The sequence below is a fragment of the Gossypium hirsutum genome, chromosome A06 (genome assembly GCF_007990345.1).
Source record: "Gossypium hirsutum isolate 1008001.06 chromosome A06, Gossypium_hirsutum_v2.1, whole genome shotgun sequence".
In the NCBI taxonomy this organism is placed as follows: Eukaryota; Viridiplantae; Streptophyta; class Magnoliopsida; order Malvales; family Malvaceae; genus Gossypium; species Gossypium hirsutum.
Window position 1 is genome coordinate 101,435,704 of NC_053429.1, and position 16,316 is coordinate 101,452,019.

General features: G+C 39.2%; 1 protein-coding gene across 1 annotated transcript; it reads right to left on the reverse strand.

Moving 5' to 3' along the window:
* Nucleotides 1-15,044: 15,044 nt before the first annotated feature.
* Nucleotides 15,045-15,643, reverse strand: LOC107963167 (uncharacterized). The gene is made up of 2 exons (XM_016899743.1): nucleotides 15,385-15,643; nucleotides 15,045-15,343 (listed from the first exon to the last, which is right to left on the reverse strand). The coding sequence occupies exons 1-2, from the start codon at nucleotides 15,641-15,643 to the stop codon at nucleotides 15,045-15,047; spliced, it is 558 nt and encodes a 185-aa protein (XP_016755232.1).
* Nucleotides 15,644-16,316: the final 673 nt, after the last annotated feature.

Here is a 16,316-nt window from a genome sequence, read left to right on the forward strand (position 1 = left end):
ACGACTTGGATATCTCTCTGCACAGAGCTTCAATACTGATGCCGTTTGTTTCTATGGAAACTAGACTCAGAGAGGAATCCATACATATATGGTATGACTCCTAATTATCTCTGGTCAATTTATAGTGAATTTCCAAAGTCGGAACAGGGAATCCAGAAACTGTTCTGGCCCTGTTCCACAAGAACCTGAGTATCTCTTACTTTACTGTTCATATGATTGTTTCGTTACTTTCATATGAAAGTAGATTCATCAAGGTTCGATTACATAATTTATTCACTATTTAATTCCACTCCTACGAATTCTTGTGATTTTTCCAATCCACACCACTGCTGCTGTCAGCCTCTATTTTCAAAGTAAACCTTACCTATTTTCGGGGTTTCATGGACCAACTAGGGCCTTGTCATACATATGCCCACATATGATCATACTTAGCCATTCCAATGGCTGATCATTTGCTCAACACTTCCATTCCAACTATAGTTACATCATGAAACCATCTATACATTCATAAACACGAATGGTCTAATGCCATACTCCACTTCTACAAGCCATTTTCGCATGGCTGTACACTTATACATTTCATAAAGTACTCGAAAAACAACAATGGGTAGTCCTATACATGCCATATCAAAATTCAACCAAAATAGTACCCAAAAGAGCCTTTGATAGTGTGGGCGACTTCGACTTCAAGATCCCGAGTCCGATAGCTGGAGAACCAAAAATCTATAAAACAGAGGAGCAGTGTAACGAGTAAGCAATTTATGCTTAGTAAGTTTTGAGCAAGGAATTCCAGCATAAACAAAGAATAACACACATTTAGCTAAACGGAATATTTCACAATACGCAATTTACCGATATCAAACTTGCTTCACAACATTAACAACCCTTATGTACATACACAATAGACTAACTTAGCCGAAGGCCGGTAGCTCGTTTATCAACTGAGCGAACATTTATTTGTAAGGGCTCAATTAAATTCAACACATACGTAACATATCCCCATATTGGGATGTTTTTCGAGTATTCGCTGGAATTTTACAGCAAGCTCATTCATTACCAAATCACATACCTTCGGGATTTAACCGGATATAGCTCCTCGTTCAAATGCCTTCGGGACATAGCCCGATTTTAGTAACTCACACAATGCCTTCGGGACATAACCCGGATTTAACAACTCGCACGAATGCCTTCGGGACTTAACCCGGATTTAATAACTCGCACGAATGCCTTCGGGACTTAACCCGGATTTAGTATCTCGCACAAAGGCCTTCGGGGCTTAACCCGGAATTTGTATCTCGCACAAATGCCTTCGGATCTTAGTCCGGATATATTCACTTAGCACAAAGCCTTCGGGACTTAGCCCGGACAGCATTCAATTAATCATGCACATCTAACAATAATTCATGGCACATTCATATTTCATTTTCATTTGCGAAACTCAAACACAAGGCACATATCGTCCTTGCACATTCGGCTCAATAGCCACACATAGAGCATGATTTAATCACATCGTAATTTAAGCTCTCTTACTCAAGAACTTACCTCGGGTGTTGTCGAACGATTCCGCTAGCTATTCAACCACTTTTTCCTTCCCTTTATCGGATTTATTTCCCCTTTGCTCTTGAGCTTAATTAAACAAATAAATTGATTTCATCATTTAGGCATCAAAAAGATGAACACAAGGCACTTAGCCCATATTTATACATTAGACATTAAAGTCTCATACATGCAAAAATCATGCATCAACACAACATATTAGCTAATTTCTTTCCCCTTGGCCGAATATGCATGTCTATTTTTGGGGTCGATTTCAACACTTAATACACACATATACACACTAGTAAAGCATCCTCCCCCTTTTCATCAATTTAACACATGCATTGCTCATTAACATGCAAAGTTACATTCGGCCTTAGCACACATCTTGCTAGCCGATTCTTCTCCATTTAGCAACCAATGCACATATGTGCTCACACAAAAATGCTAAAAAGGAGGTTCAAGAATCATCAAGCCATCATCACATGTATCATTAACAAGCTTCATATTTTGCATGCAATGGCATTAACACAACCTCCACCTAGGCCGAATCTTAACTCATCCTCATGCCTCATCACCACAACATCAAACACCAACCAAGAATGATGCATCCATGGTCAAGTGCCATTTCCATCACATAGCAAGATTTAGACCATGGGCTAGGTAGAACTCAAGCTAACAACTAAAACATGCATGCATCTCATGGAACATCATCAAACATACCTTAGCCTAGCTACATGCATGGCCGAATCTCTTCACCTTTCTTCTTCTTTCCTCCATAAAATTTTTGGCCAAGGATGAACCAAAGGATGAGAAAATTTTTCTTTGTTTTTCTTTCTAATTTAGGCTAAATGAAGGTGAGAAAAGGATGAACAAAGATCTTCTCCTCTCTTTTCTTTAGCTCACGGCAATGGGGGGGAAAAGAATCAACTACACACTTTTTTTTTTGTGTAATCATCATACTCCTTTTCATTATTTAATTTCCATGCCTATTATTTTATTTTTTTCCACCCATGATGCACCAACAAAACATGTCTATGACATGTCTTGGCCATCAAACTTGGTCTACCATGCTTGTCATGGCCGGCCACTACTAGTAGGGGGGAGTTTGACATGCAAGTCCCCCCTTTGTCCACATGCACTAATAGGTCCTCACACATTGACCTATCACATTTTAGAATTTTCTCACATAAGTCCTATTGACTAAATTCACATGAAATCAACCAAATTGAAGCTTGAAATTTTCACACATTCATAATTACATATTCTAGACAATAAGCATCACATTCAAACATTTCGGTGACTCGGTTTAGCGGTCCCGAAACTACTTCCCGACTAGGGTCAACTTTGGGCTGTCACAACTCTCCCCACTTAAGAAATTTTCGTCCCCAAAATCTTACCGGTAAATAGGTTTGGGTATCGTTCTTTCATCGAGCTCTCGGTCTCCCAAGTAGCTTCCTCGATCCCGTGTTTGAGCCATAACACCTTTACTAGCGGAACTCTTTTGTTTCGCAACTCCTTCACTTCACGAGCTAGGATACGCATCGGTTCTTCTTCATAGCTCATGTCGACTTGAATTTCAACCTCTGATGGGCTAATTATATGCGATGGATCAGATCGATAGCGTCGAAGCATCGAAACATGAAAGACGTCATGAATCTTTTCAAGCTCCGGGGGCAAAATCAATCTATACGCAACCGGACCAACTCGTTCGGAGATTTCGTACGGCCCAATGAATCTTGGGCTCAACTTGCCCTTACGGCCGAACCTGAGTATCTTTTTCCAAGGTGAAACCTTAAGGAACACTTTGTCTCCCACCTGATACTCGATGTCTTTTCGTTTCAAATCTGCGTACGACTTCTGACGATCCGTGGCTACCTTCAGACTTTCACGGATTACCTTTACTTTCTGTTCAGCATCTTTAATCAAATCAACTCCGAAAATTTTACCTTCACCGAGCTCGGTCCAAAACAATGGTGTACGGCATTTACGACCGTACAAAGCCTTGTAAGGTGCCATCTTAATACTTGATTGAAAACTATTGTTGTAAGCGAATTCAATCAAAGGTAAATACCGTTCCCATGAACTACTGAACTCGAGGATGCAACATCTCAACATATCCTCAAGTATCTGAATTATCCGCTCGGATTGACCATCGGTTTGGGGGTGAAAAGCAGTGCTAAAATGCAGCTTGGTACCCAGAGCTTCTTGCAATTTCTTCCAAAATCGTGAGGTGAATCTCGGATCTCTATCCGACACGATAGAAACAGGTACCCCGTGTAATCTCACAATTTGATAAACGTACAATTCAGCTAGTTTATCCAATGAAAAATCCGTACGTACGGGGATGAAATGAGCCGACTTAGTCAGTCTATCAACAACAACCCATATCGTATCCTTCTTACTTGCTGACAAGGGCAGTCCGGACACAAGGTCCATTGTGACTCGATCCCATTTCCACTCGGGTATCATGATCGGCTGGAGTAATCCTGAAGGCACTTGATGTTCCGCTTTCACTTGTTGACATATTAAACATCTCGAAACAAAGTCGGAGATGTCCCGTTTCATACCATGCCACCAAAATTGACGTTTCAAATCGTTGTACATTTTCGTACTCCCCGGGTGAATTGACATTCGGCTACAATGGGCTTCGTTCAGAATCATCGAAATGAGTTCTGAATTCCTTGGAACACACAAACGATTTCTGAACCTCAAACAATCATCATCATCAATTTGAAACTCCGATTCCTCGTTCGGAAAACACTTAGCCCGTTTTGCAACCAATTCATCATCGACTTTCTGAGCTTCACGAATTTGGTGAGTCAATAATGGTTTAGCTTTTAATTCAGCTACTAACACATTGTCTGGTAGAACAGACAAATGCACGTTCATCGCTCGTAAAGCAAACAATGACTTCCGGCTTAAGGCGTCCACAACCACGTTAGCCTTTCCCGGGTGGTAATCAAAGACAAGCTCGTAATCTTTCAACAACTCAAGCCAACGTCTTTGTCGCAGATTCAAGTCTCGTTGAGTCATCAAATATTTGAGACTTTTGTGATCCGAAAATACATGGCACTTCTCACCAAACAGATAATGTCGCCATATTTTTAAAGCAAACACGATGGCAGCTAGTTCGAGATCATGGGTCGGATAATTCCTCTCGTGTGGCTTCAATTGTCTCGACGCATAGGCCACGACTCGACCTTCTTGCATCAATACGCAACCCAACCCAAGTAGGGATGCGTCACTATAAATGACAAACTCTTTACCTGATTCGGGTTGCACCAAAATTGGAGTTTTAGTCAAATGAGTTTTCAGTTGGTCGAAACTTTTCTGACATTTCTCCGTCCACTCGAACTTAACATCCTTTTGAAGTAGCTTCGTCATTGGCGTGGCTATCATCGAGAAACCTTTCACAAATCGTCGGTAATAACCGGCGAGCCCCAAAAAGCTCCGATCTCAAATCTATTTTTGAGAACACTGAGGCTCCCTTCAGTTGGTCGAACAAATCATCGATGCGCGGCAACGGATATTTGTTCTTTATCGTCACTTTATTCAGCTGACGATAGTCAATGCACAACCTCATGGTTCCATCCTTCTTTTTCACGAACAATATTGGTGCACCCCAAGGTGAGAAACTTGGTCGAGCGAAACCTCTATCCGTCAGTTCTTGCAACTGAGCTTTCAACTCCTTTAACTCGGTTGGTGCCATACGATACGGAGCTATCGAAATCGGCGTAGTCCCAGGTAGAAGCTCAATACCAAACTCTACCTCCCGAACAGGTGGTAAGCCCGGTAATTCTTCCGGAAAAACATCCGGGTATTCACAAACCACCGGCACAGATTCGGGTTTCTTTTCTAATTCTTTGTCATCAAGTACATACGCAAGGTATGCTTCGCACCCTTTTCTTACATATTTTTGTGCCAACATTGCTGATATTACAGCTGGCATCCCCTCCAAGTCCGCAGACTCAATTCGGACTACTTCGTTATTTGCGCACCTCAAATCAATAGTCTTGCTCTTGCAATTCACAATCGCATCATGCGCGGTCAACCAATCCAAACCAAGGATAACATCAAATTCATCAAACGGCAAAAGCATCAAGTCCGCCGGAAAACAGGAACCTCGAATTTTCAGGGGACATTTCTTACACACTTTGTCGACAAGCACGTAATGACCCAAGGGATTTGACACCCGAATTACGAACTCAGTAGACTCAATAGGTAAAGTCTTACTGGATGCTAAGGTTTCACATATGTAAGAATGAGTAGAACCGGGGTCAATCAAAGCAATTACATTAGTATCAAAGAGAGTGAATGTACCGGTAATAACATCAGGCGAAGAAGCATCCTCGCGGGCACGTATAGCATAAGCTCTAGCAGGTGCACGAGCTTCGGATCTGGTTATATCACCTCTAGATCCTCTCTGACCACCACTAGCATTGCCCGTATTTCCAGATGGTCTACCTCGAGCAGTGGTAGCACCCGGTTTCCCACTCTGATTTTCATTCTGTTCAAACAACCTCGGGCAATCTTTAATGAAGTGGTCAACTGATCCGCACTTGTAACAGGAGCGGTCAGGGAATCTACAACTCCCCGAATGCCATTTACCGCAATATCGACACTTCGTTCTATCTCGACGTCCATTCCCAACACTGGCGACCGAAGTGCCTCGTGTACCCACAGGGGGTCGATCACGATCTCGTCTAAAAAGGCCCGAAGTGCCTCTAAACTGGCCCGCATCATCTCGAAATCTCTTCGATGTCTGTTGAAGAGACCTTCCCGAGGATCTTTTACGAAACTCTCCAGTTCCCTCATCAACTCTTTGCTTTTCTTTTCTAAGCTCTTCGGCTTTACAAGCTCGTTCAACAAGTACCACGAACTCTCGTATTTCAAGAACGCCAACGAACATTTTTATATCTTCATTCAGCCCATCCTCGAAGCGTTTACACATAATAGCTTCGGACGAAACACATTCCCGAGCGTATTTGCTAAGTCTAACAAATTTTCGCTCGTAATCAGTAACCGACATGGAGCCTTGCTTAAGCTCAAGAAATTCCTTCCGTTTTTGATCAACAAATCTCTGACTGATATACTTTTTCCGAAACTCAGTTTGGAAAAACTCCCAAGTTACTTGCTCTCGGGGCACAACAGAAGTCAGAGTACTCCACCAATAGTAGGCAGAATCACGTAGCAAGGAGATATCACACTTTAGGCATTCATCGGGTGTACAAGATAGCTCATCGAGTACCCGGATAGTGTTGTCCAGCCAAAATTCAGCTTGCTCGGCATCATCGCTATCCATAGCCTTAAATTCAGTAGCCCCATGTTTTCGGATTCTGTCAACTGGGGGCTTATTTGACCTTATTTGGTCCGTTACCGGTGGTATTGTAGGTGCGGGGGTAGTATTTGTCGGGAATGGAGGTTGTGGAACAGCCATATTAGTTCGAATGTATTGGTTGAACCAATCATTCATCACGCTATAGAATGCTTGTCTAGCTTCATCATTCGGATTACTAGCATTAGGTTGAGAGTCTGCCGGCACTGTCCCTTGTGCGGGAGCAGGCGCTACACTCTCAAGATCATCAGCTACCTCTCGGTCACGATCGGGATCCATTACTATAAACACATTTACAATTGTCAGAAGTCACCACACTATCAAGTAATCACATAAAATGGCATGTATAGCTAGACCCAACACATTACGGTAGTCCTAGAATCGACTAAACCGTAGCTCTGATACCAATTTAATGTAACACCCCGAACCCGAGACCGACACCGGAGTCGGACACGAGATGTTAACAAACTTTGAAAAATTTTTCCAGACACTGCCCAGTCTGAGTACTAGTCGCTTCAAAAATCATATCTTGAGTTTCACAACTCAAAAATCAGTTTTGTGATTTTTCCCTGAAACTAGACTCATGTCCCCACCTATGTATTTTTTTCTAGAATTTTTGGTCGGGCCAATTAGTACAGTTTATTAGTCAAAGTCTCCCATGTTACAGGGGTCGACTACACTGACCTTTTCCCATTACGACTTGGATATCTCTCTACACAGAGCTTCAATACTGATGCCGTTTGTTTCTATGGAAACTAGACTCAGAGAGGAATCCATACATATATGGTATGACTCCTAATTATCTCTGGTCAATTTATAGTGAATTTCCAAAGTCGGAATAGGGAATCCAGAAACTGTTCTGGTCCTGTTCCACAAGAACCTGAATATCTCTTACTTTACTGTTCATATGATTGTTTCGTTACTTTCATATGAAAGTAGATTCATCAAGGTTCGATTACATAATTTATTCACTATTTAATTCCACTCCTACGAATTCTTGTGATTTTTCCAATCCACACCACTGCTGCTGTCAGCCTCTGTTTTCAAAGTAAACCTTACCTATTTTCGGGGTTTCATGGACCAACTAGGGCCTTGTCATACATATGCCCACATATGATCATACTTAGCCATTCCAATGGCTGATCATTTGCTCAACACTTCCATTCCAACTATAGTTACATCATGAAACCATCTATACATTCATAAACACGAATGGTCTAATGCCATACTCCACTTCTACAAGCCATTTTCGCATGGCTGTACACTTATACATTTCATAAAGTACTCGAAAAACAACAATGGGTAGTCCTATACATGCCATATCAAAATTCAACCAAAATAGTACCCAAAAGAGCCTTTGATAGTGTGGGCGACTTCGACTTCAAGATCCCGAGTCCGATAGCTGGAGAACCAAAAATCTATAAAACAGAGGAGCAGTGTAACGAGTAAGCAATTTATGCTTAGTAAGTTTTGAGCAAGGAATTCCAGCATAAACAAAGAATAACACACATTTAACTAAACGGAATATTTCACAATATGCAATTTACCGATATCAAACTTGCTTCACAACATTAACAACCCTTATGTACATACACAATAGACTAACTTAGCCGAAGGCCGGTAGCTCGTTTATCAACTGAGCGAACATTTATTTGTAAGGGCTCGATTAAATTCAACATATACGTAACATATCCCCATATTGGGATGTTTTTCGAGTATTCGCTGGAATTTTACAGCAAGCTCATTCATTACCAAATCACGTACCTTCGGGATTTAACCGGATATAGCTCCTCGTTCAAATGCCTTCGGGACATAGCCCGGTTTTAGTAACTCACACAATGCCTTCGGGACATAACCCGGATTTAACAACTCGCACGAATGCCTTCGGGACTTAACCCGGATTTAATAACTCGCACGAATGCCTTCGGGACTTAACCCGGATTTAGTATCTCGCACAAAGGCCTTCGGGGCTTAACCCGGAATTTGTATCTCGCACAAATGCCTTCGGATCTTAGTCCGGATATATTCACTTAGCACAAAGCCTTCGGGACTTAGCCCGGACAGCATTCAATTAATCATGCACATCTAACAATAATTCATGGCACATTCATATTTCATTTTCATTTGCGAAACTCAAACACAAGGCACATATCGTCCTTGCACATTCGGCTCAATAGCCACACATAGAGCATGATTTAATCACATCGTAATTTAAGCTCTCTTACTCAAGAACTTACCTCGGGTGTTGTCGAACGATTCCGCTAGCTATTCAACCACTTTTTCCTTCCCTTTATCGGATTTATTTCCCCTTTGCTCTTGAGCTTAATTAAACAAATAAATTGATTTCATCATTTAGGCATCAAAAAGATGAACACAAGGCACTTAGCCCATATTTATACATTAGACATTAAAGTCTCATACATGCAAAAATCATGCATCAACACAACATATTAGCTAATTTCTTTCCCCTTGGCCGAATATGCATGTCTATTTTTGGGGTCGATTTCAACACTTAATACACACATATACACACTAGTAAAGCATCCTCCCCCTTTTCATCAATTTAACACATGCATTGCTCATTAACATGCAAAGTTACATTCGGCCTTAGCACACATCTTGCTAGCCGATTCTTCTCCATTTAGCAACCAATGCACATATGTGCTCACACAAAAATGCTAAAAAGGAGGTTCAAGAATCATCAAGCCATCATCACATGTATCATTAACAAGCTTCATATTTTGCATGCAATGGCATTAACACAACCTCCACCTAGGCCGAATCTTAACTCATCCTCATGCCTCATCACCACAACATCAAACACCAACCAAGAATGATGCATCCATGGTCAAGTGCCATTTCCATCACATAGCAAGATTTAGACCATGGGCTAGGTAGAACTCAAGCTAACAACTAAAACATGCATGCATCTCATGGAACATCATCAAACATACCTTAGCCTAGCTACATGCATGGCCGAATCTCTTCACCTTTCTTCTTCTTTCCTCCATAAAATTTTTGGCCAAGGATGAACCAAAGGATGAGAAAATTTTTCTTTGTTTTTCTTTCTAATTTAGGCTAAATGAAGGTGAGAAAAGGATGAACAAAGATCTTCTCCTCTCTTTTCTTTAGCTCACGGCAATGGGGGGGAAAAGAATCAACTACACACTTTTTTTTTTGTGTAATCATCATACTCCTTTTCATTATTTAATTTCCATGCCTATTATTTTATTTTTTTCCACCCATGATGCACCAACAAAACATGTCTATGACATGTCTTGGCCATCAAACTTGGTCTACCATGCTTGTCATGGCCGGCCACTACTAGTAGGGGGGGAATTTGACATGCAAGTCCCCCCTTTGTCCACATGCACTAATAGGTCCTCACACATTGACCTATCACATTTTAGAATTTTCTCACATAAGTCCTATTGACTAAATTCACATGAAATCAACCAAATTGAAGCTTGAAATTTTCACACATTCATAATTACATATTCTAGACAATAAGCATCACATTCAAACATTTCGGTGACTCGGTTTAGCGGTCCCGAAACTACTTCCCGACTAGGGTCAACTTTGGGCTGTCACAGATGAAGAGTCTAGGGTTTTGCCATGAGAGTAAATGTGTTGTTTGCTGTGTTTTTATGGAAGATTGTGAGTCCTAGTTGTCTAATAAACAACTTTTGTGAAAGAAATTGCAAGAAAACACCTTAAAAAAGGGCTAGATTGCTAAGTTGTAAAATGAGTTGTAATGTGTAAAATAGTTGAAATTATGAGTTGCTATAGTTATGAAAATGGTTCATCTAGACTCAAGGAGTAAAGAAATGTGATAAAATTATTTTATGAGCATTGGGGCAAAAGTGCAAATATGCAAAAGTTTAGGGGTCAAAATGAAAATTTGTAAAAATATGATTTTTAGACCCATATGAATATTGTGACTGATTGGTAGGCTAAATGTGATATTATAGATCAAGGAAATCGAGATTTGGACCTAGAACGGAAAGAAATCGATTAAGGGATGATTATGTCCTTTTCACCTTTGTGGTATCGAGGTAAGTTCGTATGTAAACAATACCATGCTATACATGTATTTAAATGTTATCATTACATGAATTGTACAAATATTAAGTGTATGTGATTAATAGAAATATGATAAGACAAAGCCTTAGTAGACGAGGAAAAATCCTGTTTGAACCTTAGGAATAGAATAGGATATGAGTGACATGTCACTAGGAATTATGAGTCTAGATGACTAGCTCTAGAGTGAGCATTGAAATGTCATGAGATATGAGGTAGATTTAGCTACAATTGACGCACTTATGTGCAAAGGCTTTTCCGAGTATCAAATTAGTATTCCAAGTGTTCAATGGGCAATCCGAGGAAAGAGTTGATGATGGTCCCAATGAGGTAAGTCATTGGTGAGTATGCACTTGAGTTATGTTACGAGTTGTGCAAGTATGTATACTAAGCCTATGAGAATGCCTTGATATGTGATGATCTATGATGCATAATATGTGTTCTTACCATGATGGATGAAATGATGTTGTATTAATTTTGTGAACAATGATCATGAATGAGTAACTTAGCCTTGACAGATTTAAGTTACTGTAGTAGTGTAATTTTCAAAATACACTAAAAATAGTAGAAAATGATTTAGAGGCAGAATAAAATATGGGATTAAAGCTTAATAAGTCTATTTTCACATGAAAGAAACAGGGGAAGAAAAAGAAATCTATATTGTGTGATATTTGAATTCTTGTAAAACAGGATCTGAATGAATTTGAGATCCCCTGTTTTGAATTTATAAATTCACCAAAAATTGTACAAAAATTATTAAGAGTCATAACTTACATGAATTGATTCCTTATTGAGTCTATTTTTAAGAAAAACAAATGGCATGGTCATTGGAATTCTGTACAGGGAGAAATTAGGTTTGTAGTGCACAAGGGTTAGAGTAGTCATTCCCTGAAACAGGGGAAACTTTAACTAATAAACTGTACTAAATGGCTTGACCAAAAATTCTAGAAAAAAATTATTAAATATACATATGAGTCTAGTTTGAAGAGAAATAGACGAGAACATTATTAAAATCCTGTACTATGAGATAATTGAACTTTAGTGCAGAAGGGTTGAAACTGTCAGACAGTGAATCAGGAGCAAACTTGAGGAATAAACTGTACTAATTGGATAAGTAAAAAATTCTGGAAATTTTATGAAAGAAATATAAATGAGTCTAGTTTAAGGGAAAATTAACGGAACTTAATTCGGAGTTTCGTAGCTCCAGATATAAATAATTTAGTGACTGTTGCTCAGGAAGACAGCTTGCAGTGAACTTGAGAATATGTTGTAAACATTGATAAAACAAGTTAATGAGTTGCTTATTGTTTTCATATGAACTTACTAAGCGAAAGCTTACCCCCCTTCTTTCCCATGTTTTATAGAGTTTCAAGGTTAGCTCGGGTTGGAGGCCGTCAGAGATATTATCACACTGTCGTGTTAACGCTATCGACATAAGTAAACTCAAGTGATTCTAGTCTATGGCATGTATAGGGTTTTAATGTGAGTATGTAATATTATGATTTAGCCAAAGGCATTGGCTTGTTATTAAGGTAGTATTAGTCATGTAAATTGGCCTATGTCGGCTAATATCGTTATGGGCCCATATGATTATTCTTATGCATGTATGTTATTATCTCTTGTGATGTGGCTTACAACATGTATGCCTAGAGATTGAATTGAGATTCATTGATGAGCTAATAACTAATACAGGATTAAGTGATTGGTAAATAGTTAATAATGCTTCATGAATGGTTTGTGGATATGATTATGCATGCTTTGTGATGGACATGAGGTTTGATGACATGTTGATAGCTATAGCATTAATATGGTAAAGATGAAAGAAAAACTTATTGTAATGGTTGCATATGAAATTGCCATAATCATGACATGTTAGGAATGTTTAAGTACCTAATTTTGCCATGTTGTATGTTATTGTATAAGTATGCGTGTATCTATTGTGAGTGTGACAAAATGGATTGGAAAATAGCCTTGTATTTGTCCAGGTTTTTGGACAAGGGTTTGGGACACGGGCGTGTCCCTAGCACACGGGCGTGTGCTCTATACCCACACGGGCGTATGAAGCCTTGATGCAAGAGATTTTCTAAGTTTTTCATGAGTTCTCGGTTGGGTCCTGAACCACTCCAGATGTATGTTTTGGGCCTCGTAAGCCCGTATATGGGACAAATTGTATGTGAAAATAAAAGTTTTTAATTATTTGAGATTTTATGGCCCTGTTTAGTATGGAAGTGTTAGTAAAAGTCAGGTAGCACCTCGAACCCCGTCCAGGCGTCGGTTGCGGGCGAGGGGTGTTACAGAACAGAATACAACATGCCATACTATGCAATGCAACACGATAACCAGATCAAATACAAATGGCATATCATGCGATGCAATACTTTATTACAGAATAAATATAGATCCTACCCCCATTTACTACACATTATTCTTGTCCATCCCTACATACCAATTAGGGTAATAAACACCCATCCAACCTCATACACTTATAAGTGAGCGTATGTTTCTTTTCAGAATAGTGTAGTCAAGCTGCCAGAAATAGTGCAATTAACTGCCAGCCTTAGATAAGTGTGGTCAAGCCACTAGAAAAGATATGTTGTTAATACCACCATATAAGCCAGATCATTAAACTGCCAGACTTCCTCCATTAGATCATTATCTCACCCCAATATACATGCAAACATTATTCAGAAGTTCAGATACACATTTATCATACATGCTTTACACATCAGTACATAGTATCATGCTTGCAAAAGTCACACATATAGAAATAAAATATCAAATTTCATGTATCATAATCATATTTGTCACTTAAAAAACCTTACGAAATAACTAACCTTGATATTCACTTCAAATTATGGCCCTAATTAGAGTTTACTGACAATGTGCCCACAAGGCCAACCTAGCCCAGCCGGTGTGGTTCACACGGCCTGACACACGCCCATGTGATCCATATGGCTTAGCACACACTCGTGTGACCCACACAGTCTAACACATGGCCGTGTGATGTCGATAGTGGGTTTTTTGGCTTTGTGTCATTCAATGTTTTTTACGAGTTCAAGTCACACACTTGATCATTTTTCGATGCCATCACAACAACAACAATTTTAACACCGAAAATGATAATCGAAGCAATCAAAATAACAATGATACTAAGTACAAAATAATTTTTCATCCCTAAATGTAAGCAAAAAACCTAAACATACCAAAATAGTCCTTTACCCTTGATGAAAAACCAAGGACAACTTAATTTTCTGAAAGGGTGTTAGAGGTAACAAAATCACAAAATTAGACAAATCCGAATCCCTAACCAACAATCAAATAATCCTCTTGCTCTCACAAGAACTAGCGAAATAACACCACATTCTTAACAAAGGAAACAACCAAATTTATCCGAAGAAGAATAACTACTTGGTAGCACGAAACGATGGAAACAAAAAAAGAAAAAGAGAAGAAAAGAGAAAATAATAGTATAAATGAAAAATGAGGAAAGCTGAAAGAGAAAATAAAAGAAAACTCAATAGCAAAAATTAAAAATTGAAACATGGAAAGAAGAGTGAGAAGGACAAAAGTGGTGGAGAGAAATTATGAGATAATTTTTAATTTTTTTTTAAAATTACCCATCTTCCCCCCACTAAATCTGATTAGCTATCCCAGCAGATCAGTTATCCCATTAGATTTTTTCCTAGAGTTCAAATTCAACCCAGGTCCTACTACATGGGCGACACAGATAGGAAATAGAAAAAATATTTCCATTTTACACAAACGAGATTCAAACACAAGACCTCTAGGTCTAGGAAAGTTAAAGCCTTACCTCTGAACCAATAAGCTCATTCTTGTCAACAGTTGAGAAAAAATAATATAAAAGTTAGATATTCAAGGATAGAGGTTGGAACAAAAATAACATAAATTCAAGGGAAGGGATTTTAACACAGGACCTCCCACACATAACAAGAACACTTAGCCACTGAACCAAATCAATTAACATGACATGTTTCAGTAATTCAAAAACAAGAATTTTGGGGGATTCAACTTTCTGCTCCTTTAAGAAATTTTGAGCTTGAAATTTTTCTAACTCAAATAGATAAGTGTATTATTGTCGAATCGAGTCCTCAAGTTCCCAAGTGGCTTCCTCGGTACCATGATTTCGCCATAAAATCTTAACCAAGGGAATATCTTTCTTTCGCAGAACTTTTACCTCAAAATCTAATGTCCGAACCAACTCATCCTCAAAAGTCAAATCTGTCCTCACCTCAATCTCTCCAATAGACACACTATTAGATGGGTCAGACTGATAATGTCTTAACATGGAGACGTGAAAAGCATCGTGTAGCAATCTAACTCCAGAGGCAATTCCAACTGATAGGTGACCGATCCCACCCGTCTCAAAATCTAATAAGGCCCAATGAACCTAGGGCTTAATTTGCCCTTACATCCAAATCTAAGGATTTTCTTCCATGGAGATGCCTTACGAACAACTTGATCTCCCACATCAAACTCAGTATCTTTTCTCTTAATATCCGCATAAGACTTTTGTCTGTCAGAAGCTACCTTAAGTTGATCCTGAATTAGCCTAACTTTCTCTTTAGTCTCAATAACCATATTCAAACCCACAATTCTCTTCTCTCCCAACTCAGTCCAACACTGTAGAATGCAACACTTACGATCATATAGAGCATCGTATGGTGCCATCTAACTATTGGGTTGAAAGCTATTATTATAAGCAAATTTAGCTAGTGACAAAAACTCCTCCCAACTACTTTAAAAATCAATAATGCAACTTGTAACATATCCTCCAATACCTGAATCACTTTTTTGGACTGTCTGTCAGTCTGTGGATGAAATGTAGTACTAAAGTTCAACCGAGTACCTAGAGCCTCATGAAGATTCTTCCAAAGCCAATATGTAAATTGAGGGTCTTGATCTAAAATAATTGACATAGGAAACCCTCAAAGTCTCACTATCTCAAAGATGTATAACTTCGCTAACTTCTGCAAAGAATAATCTGTTCAAATCTGAAGAAAGTGAGCAGAGTTGGTCAATCGATTCACGATGACCCAAATAGAATTCTTCTTAGTCGGTGCCAAGGGCAACCCACTAAAGAAGTCCATGGTTACCCGTTCCCATTTCCACTACAGAATCTTAACAGGTTGAAGCAAGCCAAAAGGAAGTCGGTGCTCACGCTTAACCTACTAGCACATCAGACACCGAGACACATAATCAGCCACTTCTCATTTCAAACCAAGCCACCAATATAACTCTTAGAGAACATGATCCATTTTATTACCACCGACACATATAGTAATAACTATGAGCTTTTTGTAGAATGGTCTACCTTAAATCCACATCACTCGACACACAAATC